This window comes from Amblyomma maculatum, chromosome 3 (assembly GCF_055883805.1).
Source record: "Amblyomma maculatum isolate TAMU_Amacu chromosome 3, ASM5588380v1, whole genome shotgun sequence".
Taxonomy (NCBI): domain Eukaryota; kingdom Metazoa; phylum Arthropoda; class Arachnida; order Ixodida; family Ixodidae; genus Amblyomma; species Amblyomma maculatum.
The window spans coordinates 93,298,501-93,310,942 of record NC_139346.1 but is presented as its reverse complement, the minus strand read 5'-3'; the positions used below and the strand labels follow the sequence as shown (position 1 = coordinate 93,310,942).

Here is a 12,442-nt window from a genome sequence, read left to right as displayed (position 1 = left end):
ACGTCAAGGTTAAGTCTAAGTCACATGACAGGTAAAAAAATAGCGATATATAATAATTCCTGTGTCGTCTGAATTTACTACAACGCTAAAGCCAACCAGCCTCAAGAACAGGAATCACAACAAATGAAGAGTCTTCAGTGATTGTATCGCTGTTTTTTGCATGCCGTGCATGACCTGGACTTATTGCGACGTCACTGCCATCTCTCTACTGCTGAGACTGAAACCAAAACTGGTGGAAATACAAAATTCAATTAAAAATTATTTAACGATCGTAGGCAGAAACCGTGTGGTGATTTGTATACAGGAATGTCTTACGCATCATTAACAAGAAGAAAAGTGCCTCGAAAATGTGGTGTTTATACTCCTTTAATAGTCTGCAAGCTGGCTCCTCATCGTGTCTTCAGTGTTACATGGAACCTGTATTTCTAGTGTAAATGCCTGTATGCTGCATGTCTTTGCTGCTCACAGCATCAGTAGACAGGTTCGGGTGAGAATACATGGACACAAACGATTTGTGAGCTGGAGAATAGGATTGAGGTTGTGAGCAGCTCTGATAGTGAACATCTCTATGCATCATTAATACGCCATGATGTCATTAGTGACGAGGTAGGGATGCTCAGAGTAGTTCATTTGCAGAGTGTTAACAAGCTCAGTTCTAGGCTCAAGGATGCAGAAGTGTACAAGGCTTTGAATACAAATAAAATACATTGTTTGGTTAATTTTCTGGTGCTCAATGTCTTCAAATGTTTGCTTCCGGCCAAGTATCCAGATTTAATAGTGAATTAGTGGTAATAAACTTATTGTTACTTACTCAGTACGTAACAACATACTAATTACCACTAATTCACACCATATGGCAGGGATCACAATGCTTGTACTATGCTAACACAATACTATGTAGCATTGTGGAATTGTGTCTAATTGTTGGATGCATGTTTTATTCTTTATAGTGGTGCTTAAGGCATTAGTGCATGTGGATCACATCACACTAATTGCTTACCTATATGCTACCTTAGATGTGAAAAAACTGTCATCTGATTGCTTCTTTGTTGCTTTAATTGGCTACAATGCCAAAGTGAGGCTGCCTCTGTTAAACCGGAATATCAACAAATAAAGAAGTAGCAATCGTAGCACTTCTTTTTTTTACGCCTTATGACACTAAGCAGAACTTTGAAGGCACAGAGCTGTTGTTGAAAACAAAACAGCACAAAAGAAAATTTTGATGAATTAGTGGCTGCAACCAAATAAGATCATTTATGGCTTGTGTCTGGCAAATGATTTCATAGAAGGAAATATGGCACTGGAGTTTGGTGCCTGTACTCCTTTAACTAATGCGCAATCGATTAAACTGTCCTTTTATATCAATACGTGAACAGTCTTGTTTTGTTGCTGGTCGGAAAGTAGCGGGGATGCAGTTGACTTATATGATGCCAGCCCAAGTGTGCTTCCAATTATGCTTTATTGAAATGTGTGAGTCAGATTCGCTTACATTCTCACTTTGCTCCATCAGGCCTCCTAGGGGCTTAGAGGCAGGTAATACTCAGTATTAGATTTCATATTTGAAGCTGTATTTCCAATGTCTGCATTAGATTCAGCCCACGTAGCCTTTGTAATAATTATCGGGACTGCCAGAAAGCATTGGCCTAACTCATTCCTGAGAGGAATGCTTATGCGTAGGGTTGGTGCGCTGCTCAGAATGGTCCCCAGCCTTCAAATAATTGGGATTTCAGGGCATGTTTTCCATCTGTCCTTAGAAACCCCACAGCTGCCCCGCCTCGTGTGTGTGTTTGGTCATCCGTGTTGGGCAACACTGGCCCTTTGTCTCATCATCCCACAGGAGGAGATGGACATGAAGACACTGCAGTTCCAGAACCGGAAGCTGGCACAACGCCTTGAGCAGCGGGTGCGACAGGAGAATGAGCTGCGGGCGCGCGTGGAGCAGCTGGAGAAGCGGCAGACGTCGGACGAAGGGGTCCTCACAGTTGTCAACAGGTACTGGAACCAACTGAACGAGGACCTGCGGATCCTGCTGCAGCGCTTTGACTCGGAGGCATGGGATGAGTCGGAGCAGCAGAATGAGGCTGAGGCGACCACCTCCTTCCTGGGCATGCTGCTGCACTGGGACCGCGAGGAGCTCGACGAAAAGCTCGCCCAGCGGGTGCAGGTGTCCACGCGCGCCGTCGCCAAGCTGCTGCAGGCCTTTGACCGCCTGGTGCAGCGCAACCACCGCGTCATGTTGGCTGTCCAGGGTGGACAGGGTGACGACCCCAGTTCGGGTGAGCCCCACTGGTGTCTCTCTCTGCCGCAGGCGAGTGCCAGAAAAGATGTGCGAGCACTGCGCCCATCAGTGCATCGCATCATTGACTGTTCATTTCTTTCTAGTTTGCGTGTGACATGGGCATTACAAAGTGTCATCGTCTTGGGTCCAAAGCAGAAAGATGGGCAGGGCATGAGCTGCAACGCCAGCTGTAACTGAGTGCTACCTCTTTCCTCTGTTTAGCTTCAGTAGTTCAGAACTTAATCTGCTGTCGTAAAAAAATGACTGTTCAACATTACGACTTGCAGCAAACACCTACCATTGCAGCAGTAGTTCATTTGCATATGATGCATTGGCTTTGATGCACCAAAAGCTGTGTAAAGATGACAGCACAATATATTGCAATATTTTGCTGAGCCTATGAATTTAGGAGTAGTGATTTTCATGCATTCATGAGTGTGACAAGTATGTTCTAACATGCGAACACAGATGAACTCAAATGATATCTGCAAAAAAAGAAAAAGGCAGTATAAGCAGAGCCATATGCTCTGCATCCCTTTTTTTTTGTTTGTTTCATCAGCAGCACAGCAGTAGACCTCTGTTAAACGTTTTCACAAGGTAAAAATAAAAAAACTTCGGTCTCATAGTACTATGTTACAGAGCTCCTGCATTACAGAGGTCCAGCTAGTGATGGCAACACGGGCATTTCTATTTTTTTTTTTTTTTTTCTGTCTTTTGAAACCTCCATTTTCAATGAGGGTGTTCTCTGTTGTTTAAAGGTTCACTCCATGCGGCACAGCTTTCCATTATTTTGCATGTGCTGTGATGCTCGGTAGATCCGAGATTGCTTTAGAGATGTTTGTGTTTTTAATATTTTTATTTGCTTTCCTATCTGGCAGATGGGGAGCCAGCAATGGACACTGGCCCACCACCCGACCTGGACGAGGCAGTGCGCCAGGCAAATGCGGAGCTAGAGATGGAAAACAAGAATCTTCACGCAGTTGTTACTGGCTTGCATGAGAAGAACCATATGCTCACCCTTAAGGTCAGTGGCAGCCCGGTTTTCTTTTTTTCTTTTGCACCATCTGAATTGCTCTTTAATTTGCCACCAGTACAGTGCAATGCAGCCCACATGTGATCTTTTCCACCTTGAGAAAAAAAAAATGAATTGTTGCCTTTTTTGCACGCTTTACTGTTTCCCTACATTTTTTCCAAGTGGATACGAATTTACAAATTTTTTTTCCGCAATGCACAGCTCTGAATGGTTGCTGCTCTCCCATTTTACAAAGAATCATGCAAATATGCGAGCCACGACTGCATCGTCAGTGACTAAACATTGTCCCCACATCGTAGATGCTGTGGTTGCCTAGTTGGGCAGTGTGCACCATGAGTGACCAGTTGCTGAGGTTATGAGTGAGTGGAGACGCGTGGCCCACACGGTCATGGACAGTAGTTTCTGGGATGTGGGTGTTTCGGGGGACAAGCTTACTTCTCCATGGTGAGGCAAACCATGTCAATTAAAAGCCAAGCATTATGAAGGTGCACATGTGTTTTATCATCTGGAGTTTCTCCGTGAGATGTCATTGAGATGCTGTAATATTCGCCAAGTTCTGACAGTTGATTCCAAAAGGAGGTATGCAGCAGAGATGGCAGGAGATCCAAGCGTGAAACCAGGGGTGGCAATGTTTCATCTGGGTTGGATGAGATGAGGAAGCTTGTTGAATGCGCAAAAAAATGAGGGTTGAAGGATTAAGGGCGATGCTTTTAATGTGCCACAGGGTGGATTGAGAGAGTTGCAGCATGTCAACGACAAGCGATAGAGAAGCCTTGAAAGGGATGGTGCTCGGCTTCCACTTATAGGTGGCTGCGATGAGGCAGAGTACTTTGAGAAGGTAATTTTGCAAGTTAGTATAAAAGTACTATGAAGCAACAGGGCTGTGCATACGGAGAAGCACTAACAATCTGACATGTTATCATAGCTCACTCAAAGTGCTGGTCATGCCTACACTGAAATATTGTAAGTTAGTGGCTGGCTTTTAGTCTTTCACACCTTTTTCACTTGTAACAGATGGATGTATTCATACTTTTCTTGCTTCTCTCACATCAGTCTTTTCCAGCTGGTGTGTATATTCGCAGTCAGCATATGCAACTCATTATTGGTTACCATTCTCTCATCTATGCTTCATAGCAATGACTGCTTCATGTGAAACCATGCAAAAAGCCATCCTTCTTTGAATGGCATGCTTTCGGACAACTATCTGGCCTGCTTTGCTTTGCGAAAGCAGCTCTGGCATCATTATGTGTGCAGCTTAGCCCCTCAGGCAGGGTTTGCTACCTAAACGCATTGCTTCTTGTCCGGTCTAGTGCGCTGTTGGCTGTATCAGAACATCAGAAGTCATGTGGGCACACACACAGCGAAACAATATCATTATTGCAAGAAGAAGATGATGAAAAGAACAGCATCTAAATATGTGGTGAGGGGCACAGTGTGAAGCTTCACAGGCCTGGGAGCACCTTTCTTGGCGCTGTGTAGTGCTGTGTGTTGATTGGAATGACAGTGCTCGGTCGGAGCACTGCATATTGGTTGCCCTGACGTCACGGTGCCTGTCTGTACAGTCCTCAGAGCACCAGGACCAAGTGGACTCGCTGCAGACCAAGAATGACGAACTGCGCAACCGGGTGGAAGAACTTGAGTACGAGTTGAGCAAAGTGCGGGCCCGCGAGGAGAAGCTCGACTGCCACCTGGCCGAGTGCCTGCAGCGCATAAAGGGCTTCCAGGTACTGACCATCATTTTGTCGAGAGCTGGCCAATGCATGCTAAAGTATTAGAGAGATTTAGTATAGTGTGATCTGCGATCCGTCACCATGACTTTCTACCTCACACGCTGATTGGTCCAGACATGGCAGGTCTATGTGTTGACTTCCAGCACGTGACACCATCTATAGGCCTTAATAGAACGCACAATGGTGGATCATGGTAACGGATCGTGGTACACTAAAACTCGCCATTTTCTTACTTGGCGGCAGCGAGCAATCTTCCTCGTCTCACGAGGTGGTCCAAGTGAACGACGGGTTTCTTCAGCCATGCATTTGTACGCTCCGTTCAGGCGGATGGCTGTGATACGTTGCCCACGGGTGGCTCCGGCGGAATCTCTGGCATTGGCGGTGGTGGAGGGGGAGGGGCGGCCGCCCTGCGCATGGAGGACCTGCAGAGCCAGCTGGAGGAGCAGCGGGAGCTGGCTTCGGCCCGCCTGCTGGAGCTGGAGCAGCTGCAGCATGACCACAAGGAGGCTCTAAAGACGGTGGAGCGGCTGCGGTTGGAGCTGCGGTCGCTGCCCGAGAGCCTGGTGGTGAGCACGGCCGAGTACAAGTGCCTGCAGAGCCAATTCTCGGTGCTGTACAATGAGAGCATGCAGCTCAAGACGCAGCTGGACGAGTGCCGCACCTTGCTGTCGACGGCCAAGAACTCGCACCTGCGACACATCGAGCAGATGGAGAGCGATGAGCTGACCGTCCAGAAGAAGCTGCGCTCCGAGGTCATCCGTCTCGAGGACCACATTGCTCAGGTGTTCATCATTTCTTGACGACTGGGAGATCAGTAGTTGTGTAACTGTCTTCTTCCAATGGACCTCAGTTGTCTCAATGATCTTTAGAAAAAGGGTTGTTCTGTGTCATGAATTCCTGCTCTGTTTGGCAAGCAAGATGGCAGGCTACGAAAGGTCAAGCAGTGTAGACTGCTAGAGCGTATGAAGCTCTCAAAGAACTGTGAAGGTCTCAGATGGGACTTGAAAAAAAAAAAAGTGAATAAATCCGGAAAGCTTTGTTTATGCGAAGGATATGACCACTGAAGTAGTGGAGAAAACGACTTACACATGGTGCAGAAGAACGGCCGAGCAATGATTCCTGGAGAACAGATGGCGGACATCGAGCTCTGGTAGTCTGTGTCTTACTGGGACTACAAAGAAACCGGAGCTCGATGTCCATCGCCTGTTCTCCTGCGCAAGCACTCACTCATTCAAATAATGCATTAGACTTTCAGGCAGCATGGATTACCACGTGGTACTTGCCTCCACTAATTAATATGCAATTCAATTTCTTCTTGATGCTGTTTAAAGTCATTTAGCAGCATAGGTAAATACTATGTGGTGATCAGTGTACTCAAGTACTTAATGTATCATTTGAAAGAAGAAAATGTGCAATTAAAATGACTTGCATATGGTCGTTTACGCAGAGCCAGTATTGGAACTTGCTGATGGTGGTCTGCATATTGTGCCGCAGATTCGCCGGGAGTATGAAAATCTGAGAATAGAGTTCGAGCAGAGTGTGGCAACCACTGAGCAAACGCAGCCTCTAAACAGAGAGATGCGTCACATCATCACTAGCCTCCAGAGCCATAACCGACAACTCAAAAGTGAAGTGGCACGTTCCAAGCGGAAGTTGCGTGAAGCTCTATCGGAAACAAGCAAGGTGACTGCAATTTTTTTCCCTTTTTGAGCTATGCGCATGCAAACTGACTTTCTGTCATGAATTGCACTGCTGTTGACTGTTGTATCTGTCATCCTTCCTGAATGATGTTTGGAGCTGTGTAGGCCACGTATACTCTTAATGCAGGTGTGTTGGTGTGGTCGTTAACAGGTGCATGCATTTAATGTGCCCATTCATTCTCTGGTAATTGACACGCCGAAATGAATTATAAGGTGGTATTAGTCGTCATTGCAAGCTGCTCCGAGTCCCATAGGAAACTCCCTGCCTGCCTTCTTTTCTCTTGCAGCTCAGGCAAATGCTGGAGATGTCTAATGTGGCTGTGAGCTCCACCACCGTTCCGTCTTCAGCGTCATCAACATCGAGTGACAATGGCTCCACACGTAGTGATGATGCATCCACTACACCGGTGTCGTCGGGAGCAAACTCAAGCACAGTGGGTCCTGGTGCGGCCAACAGTGGTTCAGGCCCCAGTGGAAGCCGTGGCGGGGACGATGCTGTCATGTCGCGCCAGGAGGAAGACTCTAGGACTGAGGAGGAGCCCATACCTGAGCGAGAGAAAGGAAAGAGTGACGGAGACATTATACGGGACCTCAAGGCACAGCTCAAGTGCGTACTTCGTTGTGTCCTGGGAATTTTGCAGGAAACTGAGCTTATGGAACTATCGACAAGAGATGCAAGGAACAATAACTAAAGACTGTTTGAGTAGCGAAAACGAATAATGCCCAAGTTGCACATGCGCTCAATGGGGTACAGTCAAGCCTTATAATGAATGTGGTTATGGATTATCGAATATATCGAGCTCTTAATTTATTTTTAACAAACACATTTAATTTCTACTTTTTATACCGAACATGGTTCACCATGATATGAATATATCCAGTCCCAGCTCTACGCGGGCTCGCTCATATTGCAGGTGACTAGCGTCTCTGCGGTACGCTAGTGACTAATGGTAATACAGCCAGCGTTCGTGCAAAAGTTTGCTCTTTATAATGCGGCATGTATGGTTGTTAACCTAGCAGTTAACATGAGTCCGCGTCTTTGTAACCAGCCTGCAGCACTATTGAAGCAGCGGTGTGGATGATCGTTGGCTGTCGTGGAGGTGGTGAAAATGACGATCATATTAATTCTGAATGCCACACAGCTATGATGCAGTAAAGCAACCCCAGCTGGTGCTTGGCCTGCTGTCCAGTGGAGTCATTGCGGGTGGGCAGAGAAGCCAGACTATCTGGCGCTCGCTTTTTTTGCGGTCTCTAGAATCACCTCAAGCGTCTTCGAAAATGTCGATAAAAATATGGAAAAATTTGTTTTCCTTTCTCTGGCAAGGATTACCCGAGTTTCCATCCCTTCCATGAAAAAATTCATGGAATTTTATGTTACGAATTTCAGCTATATTGAACTATTTTCACAATTTTTTACTTGTTCGCTATAGCAAGGTTTGACAGCATGTGTTCCATATGCTAGTCATGTGGAGGTGTGGATGAGTTCATCAACAGTTGTTGGCCCTGTTTAAAGTTCCAGGTTTCTGTTTTTACTTGGTTATGTTTAGAAGCGTGCACTGGATAACATTATGCTACCAGGCAACTGGTCGAATATTTAGGTGATTTCCCCCAAGGTGGAGTAGATGTGTCACAAGGGAGTAATTACTTATTGACATCCAGCCGAAAAAAAAAAAATATAAATAATAATTGATTCACAGGAAGGGGAAGGCACAGTATCTGTCACACTTTTCTGTGGACACCTGAACCGTGCGGTAAGGAAAGGGAAGAAGGTGGGAGTTAGAAAGAGAGAAAGAGGAGTCGTAGTGGAGGGCTGCAGAGTAATTTCGACTACCTAGGAATCTTTAACGTGCACTGACATCGCACAGAACACAGACGCTTCTTCGTTTCGCCTCCATCAAAACGCAGTCGCCGCGGTCGGGATCAAACCCGGGTACTCCGGCACAGTAGTCGGCGTCTTACCACTGCACCACCCCGGCGGGGCACCACCCAAACAGAGCCGCACGGCTACAAAGGAAAGCTGTACAGATTTCTTAGAAACTTCATAGTTAAAGAAAAATTCGTTCTGATCCGGGGATCGAACCTTGGACCACCGCCTTGCCAGGGCAGTCGCTCTACCAACTGAGCTAACCAGGACGGTCAGCAGATCAGATGGCAGGGTGAGAGCGAATTGATCAATAACTCGAAGTGGGTATGATTTGCTGACTGTCCTAATTAGTTCAGTTGGTAGAGTGACTGCCCCGAAGAGGCTGTAGTCCCGGGTTTGATCTCCGGACCAGAAAGAATTTTTCTTTAAAGTGACTATGAAATGGCTAGAAAGGCCACTGATAAAAATTTCGAATGTGTAGAACGAATGCTTCTGAGCATTCGCCCATAGTACAACTCTTTGGAACAAAGGCAGTGATTTATTAATTTTTAAGAACTGCGTTTTTTGAAATTCGCGGGCTGCTCGTTTCTCGCATGGCGGTGAGATTTGGGACTATTCTGCCGTGATATCATATGTCACTACTACTGAGAGTGACAGGTTGCCATTAGCTGCAGCCGCGACAGCCACTACATCACGGACACACTTCCGGTAGCTGCAAAAGTCGTCTGCTTGAGTGCTGCATGCACTGCATTCGTGAACCCTGAGCCTTGCACTTCGGTTCGCAACGTTAACCAATATGCAGTTTTCCCAAGGGAAGAATCTCTCCACAGGAAAAAAGGATACTGAAAACATGTCAGAATAATCTGGCTAATATGGGCACCAGCCCACTCCCAGCTTCAGGGAAATGAGGGAGCTCATAAGTTTGCCCGCTTCCGGGTAGGCTTTGACCCTCATTACACTCTTAGCAGGGACAGGCTGGTTAGCTATAAAGAGATTACAGAGCACTATTGGCTAAACAGGTTAGAATACCCACCGGCAGATAGGACATAAATAAGATCCAAGAAAGCATTTGGAGACGCTTACAAACAAGGACTTTTCCGAATCCAGCTACCCTAAGTCAGTGGCACCCGGAACAATTCTCAGATTGGTGGAAACTATGTCAGGATTTGGCGGATCTGGTACGTATGATATGGAAATGTCCAGAAATAAAAAAATGTAAATGAGCAGACAGAAACGGAAGAATTTTGGGAGACTCCACTGTTGAGCACACACCCTGAGACTCAATGGCTCCAGGTCATTGTGTAGGCGGATAGGTTGACGCCTATCCTGTATCTGTTGGAAATTAAAGTTTTACCATTGAGAATGTGGTGGCGTCTGACTGAATGTGCACGTTGGCGCCTGAGTACGAATGAGCTGGTCTGATTCAACACTGCACCGATTGTGCACTTCTGCTTCAGATCGTATTTCAGGAGCAGCACATAAAGTAGGCGGCGTCAACCTTTGTGTACTGACCGACGGCGTAGCTACAGCATACTGTAGTCCCGTTTCGTCTTTGCAGCATCGATCATTTGTGCGGCGTGTTGATAATTAAATGGAACATGCATCAAAAAAGGTCTGCCCTCAGCAGCATCGTGAAAGTATGCAAATTCGCTCCGGTTAAGTGCAACTCCGGATGCCGCCTGGTTACCGCAGAGATGGCGTCTGTGAGCGCTGCAGCTAGCTGCACTCTTGCACCCTGGTCGTCACTAGGCCTTGTCTGTTTGACATCAAAACCATGGCGGATGGCGTTTTGGAATCTGCCGCTTCGCTGCCTCCCTAGCTTAGCCGCTCGCGTGCTCCTGTGCACAATTCTTGCGTGTAGCTGCGGAAATTGGTGACAACCTGCGCTGCCGAATGGCATGTGCCGAGCTGCTTTGCTAGTATTTTGCGCCATCGATTCTGGGTCGGACGATGAGTACACATGAGATAAAACACGCTTGCACGTTACGCATTGGAACTTCCTAACTGATGTGCTAAAGGACTTCAAAATAAATAAATAAATAAAACTACACTATCTTTTTTTTAATCACGATTCTTAGGATTCGCGGACGAGTAATTCGTGCTTACCTGTAATCCGATATCCAAACTTCGTAGCGATCTCTTAAAATGATCAGTCCGTGCTTATGCCGATGATGCGTGTACATTCCATTTGTTACGCACCACAAGAGATGCCTCTCGCCAACCATCATGAAAGCTTTGGCTCGTGCTGGCTAAAAACGACGACGGCATGTTTGCACGCTTGCGAGTTCTGCCAGCATCCATGCAGAGTCGTTGCTATCGCGTCAACTCCGCGAGGAGACCAGCCACCGTTGGTCAAACCACAGAAGACAGTACCAAAGCTACAGACACGGGAGACTGTCCGGCAGTGCGAGAGAAAAAAGGGGTCTTGTAGAAAGTCATACTCGGCAGGAGTGCATGCTAATTTGCACTCAATGGGACAGGTATATAAAGTGCACCTCCATGGCGGCCGCTGGTGTGGACAGCAGCCAGCCCACCTGCAGGCATACGCTCGCAAACGACCCAGGTCATTCGGGCTGCTGTCGCACACAATTCCGAAAGGTCAAGAAACTGCAGAAATAAGTGGCCAAGGAAGACACAAGACAAGGTTGAAAGCTATGCAAGCGCAGACGGGAAGGAAAAGGCAGAGGCCAATGAATGTTTGGCGACGCTTGGGAAAACAGTTGCATCAGTTGGAAAGTCAGTGAACCGAGCGTCACCCAATGACGTTTCATGGGCGGGGGGAAGGGGTGGGGGGAGAGGAACGCCATTTTTAACTGTTGATATCTCCGGTGTTAATGAAGCTAGCTGAAAAATTCTTGTGACAAATTGACTTGTGAGGGAGTATACCTGTCTCTCAACCGATTTGCTTTACTTCATTTTAGGCATTCCATATTCCCTTTAACTACGAAGTTTCTGAGAAAGCTGTAGAGCTTTCCATTGTAGCCATTTGGCTGTGCTTGAGTGGACGTCAGTGAACCCCCTTATTATATACCAGGCAACTGGCAGGTGAGGTCATTGTTGTCACCTTTGTTTTCATGCAGAATGTGTGTGCCTGAGCTCAATTCGTTTGACTTTGTTGGCGTGCAGTATGCTGCAGTCAGGTGCTCGTTATATTTCTTGTCATGCCTAGAGTTTTTCTTTGTTACGTAGAGGGGAAGCTGGCACCACTGTGTATGCATGTTTCTTACGCAGCACTTTCAGCCATCACGAGTGGTAGTACTGGGAAGATGAGGTTATGCAAATTTTCATAGCATTTCTTTGAGGTTTGCTTCGAGAATAGTCGTAGTATTGTGGCTGAATCGTAAGCAAAAACTTCATCTTCCTAGCATTCCTGTGCCATTCCATGGTGGACGAAGTGCAATACCGCCAGCTTTCCCTCTGGGAATTTTGAGAAGCTGTATGTACCACACCAAGATACGGCTACAATTGGCTACTGGCTGATGATTGGATATATTTTTGTGGGTTATTCTGTTGGCAGGGCTTGAAGTGCTAGCTGCATATTCTTTTTTTTTTTATGTTAAATTGCATGAGGTCATGTGAACGAATTGTTGAGAACTGCCCAGGGAATGACCGGGAAAAATGCTAACCTTAGTATCGGCCTGTGGATTTTTCTACAAGCTGACATAAGACGCGTGCGAAGCACAGCTTGTTGACTGTGCACTTTCTCTGTGTGTTCATGGCTATGAGCCATCGGCAACAATGCCCAGTTTGGAAGGATTGCATTGCCATTGCCCTCAACCAGGTGCAGTGCATGTACTTGCCCTCAGTTGTGGCATGCTGAAAGCAGTGCGTGTGTCT

General features: G+C 46.7%; 1 protein-coding gene across 5 annotated transcripts in view; it reads left to right on the top strand.

The window, feature by feature from the left end:
- The window catches only part of Bre1 (E3 ubiquitin-protein ligase Bre1), a 28,343-nt gene that overhangs the window by 4,769 nt on the left and 11,132 nt on the right, over positions 1-12,442 (top strand). For all 5 annotated transcript variants that reach the window (XM_084597767.1, XM_084597768.1, XM_084597771.1 and 2 more), the window contains 6 exons: positions 1,838-2,276; positions 3,157-3,302; positions 4,874-5,035; positions 5,365-5,823; positions 6,536-6,724; positions 7,029-7,348. In XM_084597767.1, the coding sequence (XP_084453893.1) occupies positions 1,838-2,276; positions 3,157-3,302; positions 4,874-5,035; positions 5,365-5,823; positions 6,536-6,724; positions 7,029-7,348 (1,715 nt within the window). The remainder of the gene's footprint in view (positions 1-1,837; positions 2,277-3,156; positions 3,303-4,873; positions 5,036-5,364; positions 5,824-6,535; positions 6,725-7,028; positions 7,349-12,442) is intronic.